Source organism: Phymastichus coffea, unplaced genomic scaffold, assembly GCF_024137745.1.
Source record: "Phymastichus coffea isolate CEN01 unplaced genomic scaffold, Cenicafe_Pcof_1.1 PCOF00028, whole genome shotgun sequence".
NCBI classification, from domain to species: domain Eukaryota; kingdom Metazoa; phylum Arthropoda; class Insecta; order Hymenoptera; family Eulophidae; genus Phymastichus; species Phymastichus coffea.
In genome coordinates this window covers 1,194,050-1,216,066 of record NW_026706839.1, presented here as the reverse complement: position 1 = coordinate 1,216,066, position 22,017 = coordinate 1,194,050, and the positions used below count along the sequence as shown (strand labels likewise).

Below are 22,017 nucleotides of genomic sequence, written 5' to 3'. Positions count from 1 at the left end.
CGAAATTTCGAATCTTTTAGCAGAAAACAAACGTGTAGCACTGTGTCCGCTGATCGAGCAGCAACAATTGGCGAGCCGCCGCTGCCAGGACAAGTAGCTGGCCTCATTAGAATAATCACGAATTCAAGCCCAAAGATAAAGAGGCAAATACGCGTTGAAGGCTTCCAGTGTCGCACATTTAAGTCGCTACGCGAGCGGCGAATTACGGAAATGCACTCTACCGGATCTCTCGCTTCGATCGAGCTGAGTCATCTCGCTCGATGTTTTCATCATTTCAGTAGCATATAGGTGCAATTGACATTAAGATTTTGAATGGAGTGAGTGAAATGAGGATTTCGCTCTATTTTTCTCGCGCAGTAAGATGCTTGCGAGGAAAAGAGTTGAACCGACCCTAGCAAGTGTCATCGATTTGCTATGGTGGCTATCAAATTTAACATTCTAAATCCGAATGGAGAAAGTAAGATGTCGAACTATTATTTTTCGCGTTATTTGCATAGCCACGACGCGTAGATTTTCCTAAGTTTTTGAAAACGTCAGTAAAATTAGAACATAACTACTTCACGATTTTCCATATTCTTTTGATTTTCATAAGCGATGCCGTCATTGCAATATGAATTTGAGTTCGATGCGTTTACATATATCCGTAAACATTGTGCAAGTATTATAACATTGTTGTCGAATATTTATTAGTACTTTATCAGCACTTTTTCTTACAAACATTTTTTTTTTAATTCACAATAAAAATTGCTCGAGTTCTTCAGTGATAAATCCATGTTTTATACCTTACATAGGGCAATCAAGTTTATAAAGCTTCCAAAATAGAACTGTAACGCTAACCAGTTTCTACTGCATTATTATAGAAATAATAACAAAGTGATGACGCTAAGCTATGTTACATTGAGTATTCTGGTGATCTTTTGATCTTCCGTTCTATAAAGAAGCTTTGTGAGTACAATGATGGTATAGCGTTCAAATTAATTTCTTTCAAACTCGCTGTAATTATTTTTATAGTTTCGTTACTTCTGATATTTGATATAACATTCATGTTATAATTACTTAACAAAATCAAGTTTATTTTCCATTCAATGACCAAACATTAGAAAATATTTCACATTTTCGATATTTTAAGAATTTCACGATACGTATACAGCCAATGAAGTGGTACATGTCCGATATTGACTATTGAACTGACCTTTCCCATACGGAGAAAGGCCCTTTTCTCTCGTTTCCAATAGTAATCCCTGAAAAGCAGATGGGTGATGTGTCCGTTTTAGCCCTCAACAAAATGAAACAAAAACTTTAATCGAACAACATTCAGACAAATGTACGATAAATGTGTATTTTCGAGTTTATCTGCAAGCATTATTATTTGTTTAATTTACTGCTCGCGCGTGAGTGCATGTCTGACAATTGTTTTTACGAATATTTTAGAAGTACAGCCTAAAAGCTAAAATGAGTTTTAAAATGAAATGCATTTAAAAAATATATTTGTATTTTAATAACAAACAAATATTATATAATGAGAACAAACAAATATTAGGCTAAGAAAAAAGATAATCGATGAGTACCCGCTCCAAAATCCAAATTCACTCAATCAAAAGTATTTCCTCTTCAAACAGAAAAAGACAAAAGAAGATCGAAACAATTGGCATCGTATCACTTCAACACAAAAACAATAACAATAACACCATCACCAACAACAATAATAATACAATAAAAAAAGAATCAAAACAAAAAGAAAAACGGTAAATTACTTCATGATAATGTATGTTCAACGCATTCACCTTTCCCGCGTCAAGTTTGAAAAGTCATGACTACGCGAGAAAACGTACATATATCTATTGTCGCGATCGTACGTCGGCGGAAGACGACATATAAAATTAAAAAACAAATAAACGAGCAAGTATAACGTTATTCAGGCTGGCGTCGTGGTGCGCTCGCGAAAATGAACGTCTTTGTGAGAACCATTATTTTTTTTTTCGAGTATACCGTCAAAGCAACGCGGCGAATCTCGTGAGTTTCCTAGATTTTCCGTCAGATGGTGGACGCTGCGCCGAAAGCCTACGAATCGCGTCACGCGCCGACCACCGGGCGCCGACGTAGCCGTGCCGACTTGCGGCGAGCTGCTCGCGTGTATATGTACACATTTCCCCAGGCAATGCGTGCGCATGTAGAAGAGACGCGGCTTATCGACATGTGTGTGTTAATATATGCAAGTCAGGCGGGGGAAAAGAGAGAGAGAGAGAGAGAGAGAGAGAGAGAGAGAGAGAGAGAGAGAGAGAGAGAGAGAGAGAGAGAGAGAGAGAGCTGTATAGAATATAGACAAGATATACATTGTCTATCAGCGTTTTGGAAGCCCGGACGCGTGTCTTTCAATGGGGAATTATTATGTAATGGTATTTGGACATTTGCCATGGAGAACGAGCGTAAACGATGTACAACAATGCGATCATCAAGCTACGCGCACGGAGTAACTGCAATGTTTACCAAACATTTACTATCTCTCTCGTTGATACAATCCTTGCCACTCTTGACTCGCAAGCTTGCCTTCTTTTTTAGCTCTTAGCGCGACCACGCTTATGTAATTAGCATAAATTATACTCGTACGTGTATATATATATATCTCATATCCTTCGAGATGTTACACAACGGCGACGAGTGCACACATATGCCAGAAATCTTTTTTCTCTTAATGGTCTTCTATCTTAATGGTCAAAAGTCTACGGTAGATATATAAGTATAGTACATATCGAAATCTTGAGGGACGATAACACAACACAATTTCACAGTATGAGCAAAAGTACTGTATAGAGAGAGAAAGAGAGCGAGAGAGAGAGAAAGAGAGAGAGAGAGAGAGAAAGAGAGAGAGAGAAAGAGAGAGAGAGAGAAAGAGAGAGAGAGAGAGAGAGAGAGAGAGAAAGAGAGAGAGAGAGAGAGAGAGAGAGAAAGAGAGAGAGCGAGAGATATTAAAACGATCTTATCGCAATGGGACGTCGTTTCTCTTGCTTGAATTTTCGTCGTCGTCGTCGTCGTCGTCAACATCCTCCATCGTTAATGCATACGTGTACGTGTGTACACTCTCCCTTCTTGCATATGCCTACGTAGTTCTCCCCTTGGATTTGCTACATGACAACGGAAAAGGTATCTAACCCCCGCAGGTAGACATTAGCTCCAGCGGAGTGTTCCTCCGTATACATCGAACTTTTATGTATTTCTCTTTTTTTCTATTCACGCTTGACGAATTCCAACCAATGACTGTAATTCGCACTCAAGACAATTGATTAAGCGATCATTATAAAATAGTCGTATGAATTTAGGAAATTCATCGCGAGAACTGCGATATAAAATGCAAAAATAAATTTACACGAGTGTAAAAGCTTATTTTTAGAATGACAGACGGAGAGAGGAAACCAAGCATGGAGTAGCGGGTGTATATGCATGTACATATGTTTGAGTGCAGAAACCGTCGACCCACATCGTTATTTTTTTTTCTTTTTTACAAGGTCGATAATACACATACATACGCACACGCTTCCGCGAGAGAAAAAAAGTAAACAAGAGGAGACAACGCACAGACAGATGAGTAAGGGAGCAGCTCGAAAGTTTGAAGTTGAAAAACTTGACTAGCGAGAAATAAAAGTAGCTATGTACACGACTCAGATGTATCATGTTTTCATGAGGAAAAATGTCGACGGTCAAGCAGGCCAGCGGCGTGGAAGCAAACGAGACCCGGTTTTCTCCTGCAGGCATGGTTTGACTGACTAATCGTCATTACGCGTCACCACCGCGTGCGAACGAGATAGAGAAAAAATGTCAGCGAGCCAAGGGACCGGACAAGGTCAACTGCCTTAGAGTGCGAGCAGAAGGAGTGTGGCTCAAGTCGAAGAAGATGGAGCTGACCTGATAAAAGAAATGCATTATGGGAAGGAGTAACACGATTTAATGGGTGTACGCTCCCCGGAAATTTTCCGTGCCAATTAAACGAAAAGCACGCAGTGCTTACGGTACATCTACGAGTAACGAAAAATATATCTACGAATTAGCCCTTCCAACACACACAAATACACGTATATACACTTATCCAAAATCAAACGCTATATACATGCACATAGGTATGTGTGAGTCTTGTGCATGCGCGTAGCTTTTTTGCTCTGGTCCGCACTCCGTTGTCCATATAGCATTTAGGCGCGCGACGCGTGCGCCACTGGGCGACTTGAGCACTGAGAGAGTGAGAGCAGTAGTCGCTTGTGCAGCCTCGCATCCTTACGTCATGTCGGGCTGCCGCCGCCGCAGTCTCGAGTAAAGCACACCACATACGACCCTACGGATACATTTACCGAATATAACGTAGCCCATCCACGAGATAATCAAGTTAACGAATAAGTAAGTATTAAGAAAGTGTGAATATTTTTAAGTTTAATATTGAATGTTCTGTGTGCCGGAAAAAAAGAGAGAAAACGAATAGCGGGGGAGAGGAAAGGGAACTTGGGCGAGTATAGCGAACGACGGGTAGTAAATAGTGCAGTGAAGTGAGGTTAGGTTTTTAAATGTTAACAAGCCGCTATACGCGACACACGCACGTATATACATATATATACAGAGAACGGGGCAAGAGAAATTTCTCTCTCTTTACAACTTTGATAGACATTCTCTCATTAAATACGCATTTGATATAGCTTGCTTTCTTTGCGATGAGATATTTAAGTTTGTCGAAGTAGGGAGTGGTGGAAGGCTTCGAACTTGAAATGCAGTGAGCGCAGAAAGAGGAAAGAGAAGACGTTTTTTATTTCATCCGCGCGTGAGAGAAAGTTGCTCGTTGTCAGCTGATTCGAGGTTAGATTTTTATTTATCCTTCGAGCCACCGATTGTCGATAGCTGTATAGTTTGTCGTGCAGCAGCGTCTGTGTGTATGTGTGTGGAAGTGTCACATATACGTCTTTGCCCGTATACATGGACAGCCTCACGCACGAGAGGGGTGTAGAAAGCTTCCGACGTATATCTCCAGGTGAGACCAAAAGGTAGAGAACGGAACTGAACGAAGCCGATGAAGATGGGCTTTACATGCGCATGACTCGGACACACAGCGCAATTTAATACACGCCCCGAACATACACGATGATGTGTGGTGAGTGCGTGTTTGTTTTTGCTCTCGGCCGTCGTAGCTCCGCTGTGATTATATGGCTTTTTAGTCGCGTTTGATTCCTATAGAGTGATGTGTGTATTATTAGACAAACGACGAGTCGAAATTGCGCTTTAGCTAAGATGAATATTGGACCAAGTGAATGAACTCACTTCTAAAACCAACCGATGATTTTCCAGACTGACAATTGCACAGTAACTATCGTGGCGATGGGCCGAGATGAGACCGCCATAAATGTGATAGCCTCTAGAGAAACCGAAATGAACTCTGCCTAGAATTGCTCGATGAGCAATCTTTTCTCACAATATTAACAAATGTGTGTAATTGCTTCGTATCGATCAAAAGGAGGTAAAGTTTATGTGACATGATGGTAACCCTAAAAGGGTCAATCACTCTTCCTCTAATTTAAGTTCTGTTATAATCAATTTCAGTTAATTAATCTTGTATCTATTCATAATGCAGAATTATGACGTTTTGTTCAATTACTTTGTCAGGTTGTACTGTCGCAATGAAAACTGCAATGCATCATTTCTCAGAGATCTCCCAGAGGTATATTATGCAATGAAATTTTTTGTTGAGAGCATCCTGTATTTATGCATTACTTTGTTTGTAATTGTTTGTTTATTTCTATATTTAAATATACTTTATTGAATTGAGACGAGACAACTCTACAGAGTACATTCCTATCTTGTTGATTGTCTCATTGAGATATCATTGTCGCTATCAGAATTGAACCGATTCATTCACTTGGCACTACTGATTCACTCTCATCGGTTGACTCCTGGCAAATCTGGTTTCCATTGCATCATTGACAACATAGTTGTTTGTAGAAAACATCAACAGTTGGCTACTGAAAGTTATTAAGACATTTAATTGTTTTCTTAACTTTCTTATTCTGAATACTAATTTTCTTAATTACATTTAATTATCAATAATTTGCATCTGATGGCTAATGTTTGTTTTAGATTTTAACTTACACTGCGTACATCAAAAGATATATAAACTGTATAAAAAACATTTCTCAAGATTGAACTTAACATTTAAATACACATAGTTCATTCATAAGCAGAGTGATTATTGACACAAAAGACACATTCATATATTACAGGCAAAGTGGAGTCTTGTCCAAAGAAACATTAATTGTTTAGCATATCTAAATTTTGTTTACCATATATTTTGCATTTCCATACCTAGATCACTTTTTTAAGAAATATTACTTTAGGGTTAACCTACAATTAGATTTATCTGCCTGCAGATGCCCGTACTCCTGTTATTCATGGCCAGAAAATTTGGATTCAACTACCCTGAAAGATGTGAATCCTTTGATAAAGTATTGCAGAACCCTTGAGGGTAAGGTATATTTCTGTTTCTTATTATATATGAATGAATAGAGATATTGATATTTAAGAAATATATTTTTAATTTAGTGTATTGTTGGTATAGGATTCCATAGATATATATTCTCATATCAAGGCAATAAATGCATTTATACTATTAAATATGCCATATTGATAAACAAGCAGTAATTATAATTCACTTGTGATGAACAATGATGAATGTCCAATTTATAACTATGCATTTAGTAAACATGATTTGGTGTACAATAAATGTATAAATCAAAGAATATTAAACTCCAATTAGTTGACATCAATGATTCACTATTAAAATATATAAGTCCATTATACAGACCTAATATTTCACTATTATATTTTATAGATATCAATTGATAAAATAATGAATGTATTCTTTGATATTACATAAGTGATTTTATACTTCTGGTTAATGAATCTAAAAAAACATTCATAATATCATATTTAGATCTCATATGTAAGAATTTTAAATCAATGATATCAACAAATACCATTAGTATTCACTATGACTCCAAAAAAGCACATAGAAAATCATTTAGTCAATCAAAGTTACTTACACTTACTACAATCAACTAACATTGCAATTTAACTTTTAACATTTTTCTATAAAGTTAGAAACGTATTCTTGATAGGATTTGTTAAAACACTGTGATTCATGAACAAAAATTGCGATTTTGCTAATGTTCTAGTAAATAAAAAAAACAATACGTTCCGTATCCCTTGCAGTTCCTCGGCAAAAGTCATCGAGCATAACGATCAACGGCATGAGAAACAAAACTCACAGCTTGCAACATCGACGATGAGCACGAAGGCTGGGCTAAGTAACATCAGCAGTAACAACAACAATAATAACAGCGACAACAATCACATGTCAGCGAAACGAGCAGGTGGTATTGGATTGAGGATGTCCGAGTCTTCACTCGGGTCTGCAACAGCGATCTCAACCAATGTCAACCAGAGTCAGCAACACGTGGTTGATAAGTCAGCGGTGAAACGCAAGAAGCGCAGAAAAGATGAAGAGAAAGCAGAGATAGCAGTCGTCGAGCGTGTTCCTATGGTACTTCTTACAAGGCTTGAAGACGGGAAAAAATCCAATGAGAGAAAGACTAAGCAAATTTCAGATATTAAGGTGGTCATCGAAAGGACAGATAATATTGAAAGTATTAAGACTTTATTAAGTGAAAAATTAGTGCCTGTTGGCAAGAAGAATACTCGCCATCTCGTGCATAGAAGTAGCGAGAACTTTGCCGGCAGTGATGCCAAAACTTTAGAACCAATCGGTGAGAAGAAGGCGGTAATTATTGAGAAGAAGAAGAAGGAGACAGTGACTGAGGATAAAAAAAAAGAAATAGTGATTGAGGATAAAAAAAATGAAATTGTGATTGATAAGAAAAACGAGGTAGTGGTTGAGATAAAAAAGGTAGTGATTGAGAAAAATATTAAAACTCTGTCAAAGAAATCAATTGTATACATTAAAAATTCTGATCAAACTGAAAAGCGATGTAATACAGCTAAGATTGATCAAACTGAAAACAAAAGTTATAAGGCTAAAAGTGATCAGAAGCCTGTGTACAGTTCGGTTGAGTGTAATGTACATAATGTTAATAATGATTATCTTAATCAAATTGATCCAAAGATCATTGAACGCCAATTATTAGTCACACTTGACAGGTCACAAGTAGAGAATTTCTTGAAGGGGAAATGCTTGCAGAGGTTACAAAGAAATGAGGAATTGGTTGTTGAAATTAATAAAAATCATTCTGAAAGCAAAACTCGAAACAGTGATGTTTTTTCCAAGGCATCCAAGGAGATTAAAACTTGTGCAATTCCTAGCGATGCTGGTGTCGCAGATGAAACTGAAATACAAAATAATTTGGATAAGCAACCCTCAGCGGATAATGTTATGAATAAAGTTGAAAAGATACAACAAAACACAGAGGAGTCAGTTAAGATTGAAATTAAGAATAGGGGGCGATCTCGCATGATCAAGAAGGAAGAGAAAACTACAAAAAGAGTTGTTAAAAGCCAAAGGCTCTCTTCGAGAGAGAAAAAAAAGGTTGAGTCACAAAGTATTACAAGTAAGAGCAATAAAGATGACAGTGATAAGGATCTCAGAGACAATACCAAAATCAATAAAGTATCTAGTGTACAAATAAACGAGAATCAAATTGAACATGTGGATGAAAGTTCCAAAGATACTTCCTGTGAGTCAGCCAAAATTAACGAAGTGGTCAGTCGCCATTCTCTTTCCAAAAGTAAAAGCTTTCATAAAAGTGCAGTGGTCAATGATGATAAAAATTCTTCCAAAAAATTCAATCAAGATAAAGTCAATAACAAAATTATTGAATCAAATTCAATTAATGATGATTCAATTGCTAATGGCAATAGTTATATTGTTACTGCACCTGAATTAGTACCGTTACAAATGGAAGTTAATGCAATTCCTCATGATAACATTGTTTTGGATGACTCTAATGCTGAAAACAATGCAGTACAGAAAATTTATGATATACATTCTAAAAATTTAACTGAAAATACAAAATTTTTATTTGAAAGACCAGAAACAGTTGAAAGTATAAAGATCTATTCAGAAAGTGCACAACAATTAGCTGAAAATTCAGAAGATAGTCGAAGCTCTGAATTTCGAATTAAAAAGTTAATAAATTGCGATGACTCGGAATGCCCTGTCAAAAACATAGAAGAAAATGTAATATCTGAATTATCATCCGTGAACGTTATAGCCAGTGAAACATTCGAACTACCAGCTAAAAATTCAGTGAATGACAATGACACTGTGTTACCAAATGTTAATTTCATGAGTTGTGGAAATGCTGAATCAACAAACGACGAACAAATAAGAAGCGAGAATAATGAATCGTTGATCGAAACAATTGAAGATACCGAAAGCACAACTTCCACTTGCACATTAATCGAGGAAACTCCTGAAGAACTATCACGGAATTTGGATAAAGAATTTGAAACCGAAGAGGAATTATCTGAAAACACTGATAATCAACCAGAAGTTAACAATGAACTCGTTCAAAATGAACGCAAAGAAACCGAAGCTTTCAAAGAACTACCTCAAGTCGCTGAAAAGGACATCGGATCTCTGAATAGCACTGCAAGTGTAGATGTAGAAAATGTTTCACAAGAGGATAAAGGCACTGAAAATAATGAGCACGAAAGTACTTTCGAGAATAACCTCAAATCCGTTGAGAACTTGGTGATAGATAGCATTCTCAATGGCGAAATCGTTTCACCAAAAATAATTGCACAATCTGCGACCAACAGAGTTGAAGAAGTGCAGACGTTCGTGTTTGAGAGTGGTGTCGAGGATTTTGTAAACGATATCGAGGTTCCTAAGGAAGTACCTACAACTCTCGAATCTTTAACGCCGATCGTGGAAAACCCTGAACCTTCACCCATTATTGAAGAAAGTTCAGTCGTAGAATCTCTTGGACCTTTAGTATCGGCTGAAGAACCTACACATGTAGAAAATTCAGGACTTTCTGTTCCTGTCGAGAAATCCATGGATGAAAAAATGTTACCTCTTAAACCTTCATTAACCGTTGAACATACAATAGTTGAAGAGAGCAGCAAATTCTTCAGTGCTGTCGAAAAATCTTCAACCGAGAAAACTCTAGAGTCGACTCCGGCCACTGAAGAACCCACGCTCAATGAAACTTCCATGCTTGTTAATGAATCAATTGACGAGGAATTCGTTAAACACCGGCGGAAACACACATTATCGGAGTTAAAAAAGAAGTGCACCGAGAATATTGACAAGCGTCAAGTAGAAGAACTCGAGAAGACGTGCAACAGCATAGATCACGAACAGCCTCTACCGGCTAACATATTCAATGAGAATCATACAGACAACATTAGCGCTAAAGTATCTCCAAATGTACTTTCGCCAGAATGTTACCTCGAGCCAACTGTGATTACAAATAAAGGTTACTTCGAAAATATCTCCGATTCAGAGAGCGATATTTGTCTGTCCGATCGACTCAGACGACTAACTAGCCTCGAGATACCTTCTTTTGAAGATGCATCGTACGCAGAAAGATCTGTGCAATCTGAAGATGATGAAATCAGTCAGGATCATACGAAGCGTCAACGTATCCTTATGAAAATTACTAAGACCGATGCCAACAAACATGTTACTCACTTGGTCGAGTCTAAAGAACAAGAAGAGGTGGTGAGCAGTGAGCAAGCAATTGCCGAACAAGTAACCGAAGGTGAGATCAAGATAATTATGCGTAAAGAAAACTCCACTAATAGTCATGTAATCAAGGAAATTAAAATCATCCCTCGTACTCCTGAAGGTGGCAACAGCGCGCGGATACCCGGTTACTCGCCAACCAGCTCTGATCTCAGCAGTGGTAATAGCAGTTGCCGTGTGCCAAGTTGCTCTCCAGCTAAGCCCGATAGCGGCAGTTATCGTATGCCAGGATGGTCGCCGGCGAGCACGGAAATAGGCCAGACGACGATTAAGAAGAAGCAAGGCCGACCAAAGAAGTACCCGATATTCACAGACGCTGAGCTTATTGCTAAAACTACTGCGATAGTCAATAACGTTGATGTACATACAGGTAAGCTCATGGAAAAGCCGTTGTTTGAACCCGTCGAGTCGATTCGTATCAACGAGGACGACGAAGTGGAAAATAACGAAGAACATCAGACTGTCATCACCAATCAAATGTGTCTCAGTGGCACTCAGTTACTCGATGCTATGCCAACACAGCCAGAAATTTTAACTAAGTTTGCAAAAGAAGTTGCAAAAGAACAAACTCTTCAAAAGAAAAATAAAAAGGTAGGTCGACTTCGAAAGAAGCCATTTAATGATAGTATTATTGGTACGGAAGTTACGGCGAGAGTAAAGGAAAATGTTACCGTTGCAAGAGTTGCATTCAACGTAGTAGATTCTATAGAAGAGTTGGTTGAGCCTGTCACGCAAATAAATTCTGTCGAAATCCTAATGACGCAGACCAGTCCTATGAAAAAGAAAGGAATTGAGCAATCTTGCAAAGTACCTTTACAGAATGACCGTGTAATGCTTGCGACTTTTATAGACAAAGATTTTTCTTTGACAGAAGACGAAGCTGTTGATGAAGATTCTGATGACAAACCATATTCAGAACGCCTTAAAGTAGAAAATCGTTTACACGAGGGCAGGCAATTGTCTAAAAATCAAACAGCAGAGGATGCATATGCTACAACAGAAGATGAAGATTACCATGACAGTTTCGAACAAATCGCAAATTATCAACGAACACGAAGGTCACACAATATCATAAATAAAGTAAGATTTTTTAACGAAATCTATCCAAAATCTGTAGATGACAATTCAGAAATCACACAAGTAAAACGAAATGAGCAAAAACCAAAAAAAAATTTACAAGATATTAGTATTTTATCTACAGAGGAAGACAATTCCATGACGGAGAATGAAGATATCAATGATTCTTTTTTCACTGAACTAAAAGTAAAAAAGAGAGGACGCAAGCCATGGAAGCACTTGAAAAATAAAATCACATTGCAAGACAGTGAAGCTTCTGTTACAAATGAAAAACAATCAAGTAAGCATTTAAATAATGACAGTACTTTATCTGAAAATCAAGTTACAGAGGGAGAGACTTCAATGACAGAAAATGAAAGTATAAATGATGCTCCTTCAATTAAACAAAAAGTAGAAAGAAGAGGACGCAAACCATGGAGGCATCTAAAAAATATAACCGCATTACAGGATGGCGAAGTTCTTGGATTACAGGAAAATCAGTCAAATAAGAATTCAAATAGTGACTGTACTTTATCTGGAAATCAAGTCAAAAAGAAAGAGACTTCAATAACAGAGAGGGAAGATATAAGTGTTGCTTCCTCAATTAAACAAAAGGTAAAACGGAGAGGACGCAAACCATGGAAACATTTGAAAAACATAATCGCAATACAAGATGGTGAAGTTCTTGCGGCACAGGAAAATCAGTCGATTAAACATTCAAACGATAACTCTGCTTTATCTGAAAATCAAGTTACAGAGAAAGAGATTTCAATGACGGAAAATGAGAGCATGAGTGATATTTCTCTGACTGAATTGAAGGAAAAGAAAAATAGAGGACATAAATCATGGAGATACTTGAACGCGGTGCCGGAAGGTGAGAAAAGGAAAAGAGGAAGACCGCGCAAATACCCACTGGTCAAAAGTGCGCTGCTTAAAAATCAAACAATTGTTGAAAAACTAAATTCAAAGATGGAAAATGAGGTTGTCTGTGATACGTCTGTTGACAAACAAATCGTTAGAAATCAAGATGAACTAAGCGAGTCTTTGCAAGACAATGATATTCCATCGTCTGAAAATGTTGCCACTAATGAAGCCAAATTAGTCGTCGAAAATGTAGCAGTCAATAATACTTTTATTGATGAGAGTGTAAAAAAAGGTCGCCAATCATTTACACTTACACAAAATTATAATTCATTTTCTGTAGATCCACTAATGAAAGGTACTGAAAATGAAATTATTGATGGAACAAGTGTGACTGAAGTAATCATCAAGAAAAAACGAGGACGCCAATCACTCAAGAAAGTACAAGATACTAGTGAGACAAATTTAATGACGGAAGATGAATCTGCCCATAATATACTTGAAGAACCTTTTATAGAGAAACAACAGCCAAGTAAGCATTTAGACAATGAACGAGCTTCATCCGAAGATCAAATTACAAAGAACGAGCATTCAACAATAGAGAATCTGGATGCAAATACTTTTTTGAATAAACCAAAGGAGAAGAAAAAGAGAGGACGCAAACCATGGAAACATTTGATAAATCAAATTGCATTTCCAATAAGTGATGATCTTGTTAAAGAAAAAATGGCTAAAGGAGGATCATTTAAAAACTCTGTAAATAGCAATGTTCTGCTTGCAAATCAAATTATCGAAGAAACAAGTTCAATAACCAAAGATGAATTTGTCAATGATACTTCTACAGTCCAGTCAATCACAGAAGAGAAAGTAAGATCACGCACACCTTCACAAGATAATGCCTGTACAGTTGAAAAAAATTTAGTAACTGAAGACAAGGCTATTAACGAAAGTTCTGTTAATGAGTCACTTGTAGAGAAGAATAGAGTGAAAGCACAAACGGAAGACGAGACTGTCAGTTCTACAGAGGATATTTCTACAGTCGATCGAGTTGTTCAGAAAAAACGTGTTCGATTCTCAATTAATATCTCGGAGGAGTCGTTATCGTTAACTGAAGACGAAACCGTCAGCTCTACCGAGGACATTTCGAAAGTTGATCAACCTGTGGTAAAAAGAAAACCAGGTAGACCACGCACAAAGCATTTGCAGACCAACGGTATGCCATTAGTGCCTTCATTTAGACTGGCTTCAAGAATGATGGAACCACCTGTTGTGAAGAAACGCGGTCGAACATTGAAAAAGCTTCCGCAAGGCAACAACTCATTGCTAAATAGTACGACTCCAATAGTGATAACCGAGGATGAAACTGTCAGCTCGACCGAGGATATACCAATAGCTGAATCACGTAACGCTCAAAAAGATATGGTTGGAATTATGCCCGCGCCAACTATTGAAGAAGATATGACCGAATCGCTTGCTGTTAATTCCTTCAAAAATCAGTCTATTCTCGAAGAATCTGCTTCGAAGAAACAATTGAATGTGTCCCATTTACTTTGTCAAGAAAAATGCACTTTTGAAAGTGAAAATAGCTCTTTAGCTGCAAGTTCAATGGAAGATCTATCGACTGTCGTGATTCCCAAAAAACGCGGCCGAAAACCACGTGTAGTTCGCGACTACAATGCTTACTCGGATTCATTGGCTGCAAGTTCTATGGAAGATTTATCAGCTGTTCAGAGTATACATTCTGTTGGCCCGAAAAAACGGGGTCGGAAGCCGCGCATAAAAATCCAACAGCCGGGTTCAGTGTGTACTAGTTCCATGGAAGATCTTTCAACGTTATCACCAAAGAAGAGACGAGGACGACCTCCAAAAAATCTCTCATCGATCAAAATCGTTCTGCCAAAAGATTCAATTGCCAACAAAACACAAAATATAGTTGTAGGAAATGTGAGTATCGGCTCTATTCAGGGATTTTCCCCAGTCAAGCAGCTAAGTCCTGTAACGAAACATCGGCATTATCCTCCAACATCCGAAGATGACAATATCACGCCGAAACTACTCGAACAAGTCGCTGCCACGCTTTATCAGTCAACTTTTGATAATGACCAACCTCTATACGACAGATCAGTAACATCATTGAGTCCCATTAAGAAAAAAAGACGCCGGGGACGTCCACCAAAATATCCACGAGAAGAGATTGACGCAATCGATACCGAAGAACCTCAAAGCGATAGCCTTTCTACGTCAGACAAGTCGCAAAGTCAGGAGAAGAGAAGAGGACGACTTCCACGTAAACTGTCACAAGGCGAAAATATTTTATCTGATATTATTGATCGCGGTGTACAGTCAAATAAGAACGACGCGAACAAACCAGGGCATTTGCCTCGTCGTCTATCGTATGACAGCGGAGTTTTGGCAACTCCAGTATTTTTACAAAGTCAAAAAAGGAGTCAGGCTGAAGATGTTCCAGCTATCCCTAGTTTAGGTAAGCGACAGGGACGTCCTCCGCGCAAATTTTCACCCGACGAAGAACACAGTTTCTCCGTATTACCTCAGTTGAATCACGACGGTGATGTAGCCTCTACACACGTAAAAAGGCAAGGACGGCCACCTCGCAAGTATTCACACGATGATGGCATGCCACTCTCACAATCTTCTATCAGTGACAGCGATGAAACAATTGCTGTCAAGAAAAGAGGACGCAAACCGAAGAAATTGATTTCGGACGATGGAACTAACACGAGCCCGGTAAAGAGAAAACCAGGACGATCACCGAGATTTCCGCACGATGATAGCTCATCACAGTTCTCTCAGTTAGCGGTCAGTGATACTGAAAATGTGAGTGATCATATGAATAAGAAAGGACGTATACTTGCCAATCTCTTGCAAGCTGACAAAATGCCGTCGATTCCATCGATACCACTACTCTCATTACCATCAATTAGCGATAACAATAATTTGCAAGTACGAACATTAACGTCGAAAGCATCGCAAGTCGGAGTTACTACCATTTCAACCACAAATTTACTTCGTCAACAGAGAAAGCCGAAAATGTCACAGCCATCACAAACTCCCATTCCTGTGTCTCCTCTAGTTATCACTTCAGTGACGAACAGCATGACGCAACCTGAATCTATACCACCAATCAGCTCTGTAAAAAGGCGAGGTCGACCAGCAAAACTGTCTGTCTTTGAAGCAGCTTTATCGCAAAGTCAAAAGCAGGAAATCAGATTACCTGGTAACATGACAGCCGAGCAATTGAGGCAACGTCGACATTCTCAAGACGACAGCATGTTCAGCGAGGAGCTGCCCAAGTTCTTCAAAGAGCGACCAAAAGAGTTCGAGGACGCGCAGCCAAAGAGGAAACGTGGCCGGCCAAGAGTACGTGAACTACCACAGTTCGTCATAAAGCCATTGAAACCGCAGTCGGTCGTGGCGAGTACACAAACAGTTAGCTCAGATGAAAGTTCCGTGATTAAGGAAGTTCCAAAAAGTCGCGTGGGTCGTCCATGCAAAGTTTCACCTGATAAAGGAATAGCAGTTATTCCTAAATCAAGGGACAACCGAACATCGGAATTAACTGTCGCGGATTATTTGAGAACATGGACTGACAGAGACGAATCACCAAGCTCACAAACGGCTAAGAAAAGCGTTCATCAACGTAGATTCTCGCAAGACGATAGCACCTTTGTTGCCGGATCGAGGTCACCGTCGAGAAACCGTTCGCGAAGATACTCTCAAGGTGACACGCTCGAGGGAAGCTCCGATGATGATTTACGGACATCAAAAAGCAAGCGCATTCGCTCGAGTAGCAGCGACGACTCTCTTATACAAGACGAGAAGAGACCACGTGTAGAAAAAGAATTGTGCGATCAGCACAGTATCACCAAAGAACTTGTAGTGCAATTGACCAAAATCGACAAGGCTGATGAGTCACCTGCCGAACCCATTCGAGAGATTGTAAAAATGAATCTGCGGAGAAAGCTCGAAGGCAATAGCAATGGAGATCCACCACCATTGGTACCAATCGAACCAAAAATCCAGCCGCCAACGCACAGTGACGCCAAACTATTGATGCTTATGCAGCCTACCGACGACAAGGCACTTTTACAAACCCAACCGCCACACTTGCAACCGCCACCACAGCAATTTTGCATAATTTTTATACCCGATGCTCTCACCTCGGCCGAGTCGGCATTGAACAAAGACAGTCAACCGACTGCGACGATCGTCAATTTTCAACCGGTACCCGACTCTGAGCTTGCCAATAAATCTGTTATTTACACACCAACTACTCCCACAAAAATTTTCGTTAACGAGGATCAGCATAACAGATCATTCCTTTGCACTACATGTACTCAAGCGTTGGATTTGATCGGTAGACTGGAGGCCAATGTCGGTATGACTGAAGAAGACAAATGTGCAATAAAGTGTCCATTTTGTTCGAACGACTTTCAGTCATTATTCTATTTGGAATACCATTTAAGACAAGAGCATCTGAAGTGCGAGAACGAGAAACAATGCAGACATTCTGGTTTCAATACGTTGAGAATTCCTAGTCATGACGTATCGTCGGAGTCAGAGATATACATCACCTTCGCTCTCAAGTGTCGGAGCTGTTATGAACTCTTTGAGAATGTATTCACTCTCAACGAGCACGTCAAGATTAAACATGCTAGTCTGATGCGGCACAAACCACCATTGTCACAATTTTCCACGACTGGTATGGTATGTTATCCACCGCCACCTTTCAAAAATGGAACCAGGACTGAAGTGTTGCACTGTCCGAGCGACTGTATTTGCAGAATCGGTATCCGCAGCACTGACTCGCCGATGCAGAGAGCTCAAGTGCTTAAGAGATGTCCGAACTTTATGAGACGACTGGAAAAGATCGAAGCTGCCGCTTACGAGGTGTACACGTGCACGCTGTGTAAAAGTACTTTCTTGATGAAGGACGAGGTTGTCGAGCATTTGATGAAGATGCACGAAGTGTCGTGTAAATTCCCGTGCACCAAGTGCCTCACCAGTTTCCGCGCGGTGCAAATGCAGGAGAATCATCATTGCTCCGAAACTACGATTCGCGATCTTGATAAGCTTATCAATATCGTCATACTACCCACCGATAAAGCTCACGATAACAGCAAGTTCGAAGATTCGTCCAACGACGAGCTCGGTCCTATAAAAACAACACCACCGCCAGCAGTACCATCAGCTTCTACACCATTAAATGGTCTTAAAAGGAAAAATGGTGTTGTCATTCAGAGGTTGTCGAAATACCTAGCGATGCAACCACCGAAGAAACCAAGACTAGACTCGTCAGCTACTTCAGTTACCACTAAGAAAAGGATGAAAAAAACACCTTGTCCTAAATGCCAGAAGAAGTTTGCTTATCGTAAGAGCTTGAACGATCACATCATTTTTGAACATATCATACCTTGCAAAGCTGACGAAGCTTCGAAGAATATGGCCGTTGAGCTTTTACGACTTGTCAATAACGGTGGATCTGACGCTGCCAAAATCGAAGAGCTTGCGAGTGCCCTTGGCAAATACACTGATGATGATGGTGTTTCTCTCAAGAAACTCACGATGGTCAATGACGAGCAGGAGAACTGGAACGACGATTCTTACGGCGACAAGGATCTGTTGCAGTGCTTCAAGTGCAAGGCTAACTTTAAATCGACTGCTAACTCAGGTAACAATTATTTTCAAAATACATTTTATCTTTCTGATGGCGTTTATGATATTCAAACAAGTGTACGTGTTCAGTATAATATTTTATTTATTTTATTGAACTTATTTTTTATGAAAAAAGAATATCTCTTCATAAACTGTTTTAAGTGTTATTTTTCTATTTACATAATCAATTATTTTTAATAATTCGAATATCATAATAATCATTGGATACAAATAATATAACGTACTTTATTTCAATTTTAAATCAAACTACTAATTTGCATTATGCTTTCTAGCTAATTTATCGAAGCGGAACAATCAGCAATCAACCGACTTGCCCGCACCCCAGCTATGCGAACGCTGTGATTCAACGAGACGACATCGCAACACAGTAAAAAATGGCTACAACCTCAACATAAAACCATCGACGAACGGCGAGCTGGAACGACAACAGCAACCACAAGTGAGATATACGTACGAGTGTGACCGCTGCGGCGACAGCTTCCCGACGTCGATCGAGCTTAATCGTCACAAAAACGATGAACACAGTAACAAGCCAAGTGAGTCGCTCAAGTGCGACATTTGCTCGAAAATCTTTTACTCGTCGCGAATGCTGGAGAAACACAAAAAGATGCACCATGACGACTCACTGTCCAACTCGCGTATCGAGGACGAGAGCATGGAGTGTAGCAATCAGAGCGTCAGCGATATGAGCAAAGACAGCGAAGCTAACGATACGACCAATTCATCAACAAGCCGTCGCGACTCCTCCGACAACAAGGAGGAGGAAAAGTGCAAATGCCCTCATTGCGAATTTTCTGCAGAGAAAGTTAGCCTAAAGAATCATCTGAAACGAGAGCATGGTGTCATGGCTTTCATCTGCCAATTCTGCGGTAAACTCCTCGTCGAAATCAGTGAGGTGCGACACATGCTCGATTATCACATCAAGTCGAGTCGCAAGAACGGCAACGTTGGCTCTGAGAAATCTCAAGACGATGTATCTGAATTACTAAAGACACTCGGTAAGAAGAGGTTGCAGTCGCTAATGATCTATCATGATTTCGAGGGCAAATGTAACAACGCAATAATGCGTTGTCCAATCTGCCCTGAACAATTCGCTACTCGCGAGTCGTGTCGGCATCATTATCAATGGATGCACGATTCCACCTGCATATTATGCGACGCGAGTTTCTCCGGTGGCAATGTCGCTGGTCAGCACAAGGTCGCCGTACACAATTCCATCGCCAGCTACGTTTGGGCTATACAGCGTTTGGTAAGCGCCATTGTACACAACCTCAAGCTTGATCGCGTTCATCCGTCGCACGTACTCTACCAAGAAGTCAGTTTGCGACTGGATATGCTCGAGGAAGAAAGTAATGTTGTTCCCGAGGGTGAATTGCCAGTGGCAAGGATCAACAATAACAAGACCGGTACCGAGGAGGTTGTTTCTGAACCTTTCCTCGAGCCAGTTGTGCTGAGTGAAGATCAATTACCTGGTTCGGGAAACATGATTGAGGTTGTGATTGGCAATGACATGGTAGTGGAGGACTCAGAAGATAACCTGCTGGAAAATTTTTATCTGTCGCCCAATTATGAGAGCAGTTGCGAACAGCCAAAGATTCTCGACGCTGGAGCTCCAATTCCGGAGCTCGAAGAGGAAGAGGAAGTCGTCACTACTACTGTTTCTATGGCCACCGCCACTTGCACTGTCGCTCTTCCGACAACGCCCAGTATAACTACCTCCAACGGTGGCATTCTCATTCCTACGACGCCAGTCACAGCGGAGACTTATGCCACTTCCGCGGTGTTCAAGTTGCGCCAGGACAACGGCCAAGAAGAGGTTGTGTTAGCTATTACCGACGAGGATTTGGTGACTTATCGCGATGACATCGGTAGTCTTGCTGAGAGGCTAAGTGCCACCTGCGATTCGCTCAGCCTCGAGGAGATCACCACGATGCTCAGGAGTTACTTCGAGAACGTTGGTACACCTCCAACCGAGGAAATTGAGCTCGCTAATGCAATCGAGCCAAGGACACAGTGATCCTGTGATTTATGTATAGTTTATGATGTAATAACAATTTGACAGTGATTACAGCCCTCCGATGTTATTTTTTTTTCTTTCGTCGCTCTATACACGTATTTATATATGATATAGATAGCCGTCTTTGTCTCTCCGCGATAATAATGATGATGTTGATATACGCGCACTACTTTCGAAGCAGGGCTAATGCGCAAATTATACCCGTCTGGGAGGTTTTGACTTGTACATTGGATGTTTTATATAAAAAATAATAAGAAAAGAATTTCTCTTCTTTTTTTCTGTTTGGTTGTAGACAAACTCTGTCCGTGCGAAAATATTTTGCACACTAATCGTCGAGAGAAATTGAACGACTGTATATTTAGTGAAATTGTTGATAATCAATCCTTGCGATGGCCAACAAGATTTTTATCGATGTTTATATACTTCAGTTTTTTTCCTTCGTCGTGTTGATGCAGCTATGATCGTATATGAGTTTCTATATATGTAAGAAAGTAGGTTTGAATTTTTGAGCAAAGTTGCATCAACAGATCATCTCTTGGCTCGTCTTAATGAAGATTTTTATTGACATTGGGATAATTATTTTGAAGAAAGTGAATTGCTTGTTTTATAAGATCCGATGTTATATACATTTTGACCTTTTATTAATATTTTTGATAAGCGCAAAGTTTTTTTTAGTTCGTTACTGTAATTGTTATATCTTACAAATTATAAACAATGTAGTAACATTGTCGGTGCAATAATCAAACATATAGTTAAGACTAATATGAGTGATTAATGCATAAAAAGAAACTTTGACTGATGTAGATAAATTCTTGGATCCTATAAAAATGTAATTAACTTTAACTTTTAACAAAAAATAAATAAATAAATTTGAGCCTTGACCAAAAAAACTGACTAGTACTAATTCGTTTTCTTGGAGTGATTATTATTAAATTTTCCATCCAGAGTGATATATATAAGCAAGTGAACCATTTTTTTCCATTATTTTTATTTAGAAAAAAGGCCAGCGAGTCAGTATTTTTCATTTATTTAAACTTTTGTATTTTATTTTACTTTTCCCGTGAGCCTGCGCGATAACTATATTATTCTATTCATTTTAAAATTGTTTATACGTGAACGATAGAGATAAAGCTTGTGAAAATTCTCTGTCGTCCTATCCTATAAGTTCCGAGGTGTCGAAGAATTTTTGCTATCGGGATGGATGAATTTAATCATAGCATGTAACTGTTTTTGCAATTATTTTTCGTTGGTTGAATATATGCATAAGATTTAAATAAAAACGTGTATGTACAGTTCTTGATATTGGTAACTTAAAGAAAAAGAAAATGAGAGAGAAGCGTTTGTATCCAACTAAGAATATTATAGAGCTTTCCTACGTACATTCGTTACGTTTTTGTTTACATTCGACATTTTTATAATAGTAGAAACTATGAGAATACTAAGAATAACTTTGAGAAACCGCCATAATTTACACCTGCGATTCATCAATGCATTGTACCAGTTATTGTCAGCGAATAAAATTCTTCAAATATTTCATAAATCTAATCTTAATGAATTTTCCTACAGCTGAAACTTAGTTTTAACCTATAATTAAGTGGTTTTTATTTTTCCATTGAATTTATAAGTTATTGATGGGGCAATTTCACATTATTTAATT

General features: G+C 39.1%; 1 protein-coding gene across 6 annotated transcripts; it reads left to right on the top strand.

The window, feature by feature from the left end:
• Positions 1-4,256: 4,256 nt before the first annotated feature.
• LOC131662827 (uncharacterized) lies at positions 4,257-22,003 on the top strand. Of its 6 annotated transcripts, XM_058932785.1 has the most exons (7): positions 4,257-4,383; positions 5,320-5,488; positions 5,635-5,689; positions 6,396-6,490; positions 7,237-10,748; positions 10,836-18,338; positions 18,616-22,003. In XM_058932785.1, exons 5-7 carry the CDS (start codon positions 7,310-7,312, stop codon positions 20,358-20,360), a joined length of 12,687 nt encoding a protein of 4,228 aa, XP_058788768.1. In that variant the 5' UTR covers positions 4,257-4,383; positions 5,320-5,488; positions 5,635-5,689; positions 6,396-6,490; positions 7,237-7,309; the 3' UTR covers positions 20,361-22,003. The 6 variants fall into 6 exon arrangements, with proteins under 6 accessions (XP_058788768.1, XP_058788763.1, XP_058788767.1 ...); XM_058932780.1 differs by having other exon boundaries at positions 7,237-18,338; XM_058932784.1 differs by having other exon boundaries at positions 6,396-6,495; positions 7,237-18,338.
• Positions 22,004-22,017: the final 14 nt, after the last annotated feature.

Excerpts from the sequence above, each read along its gene's own strand:
- LOC131662827 (XM_058932782.1), top strand. The coding sequence starts at position 7,310 with ATGAGCACGAAGGCTGGGCTAAGTAACATCAGCAGTAACAACAACAAT. Across the intron at positions 18,339-18,615 it reads TAAATCGACTGCTAACTCAG|CTAATTTATCGAAGCGGAAC; the intron begins GTAACAATTATT and ends TATGCTTTCTAG.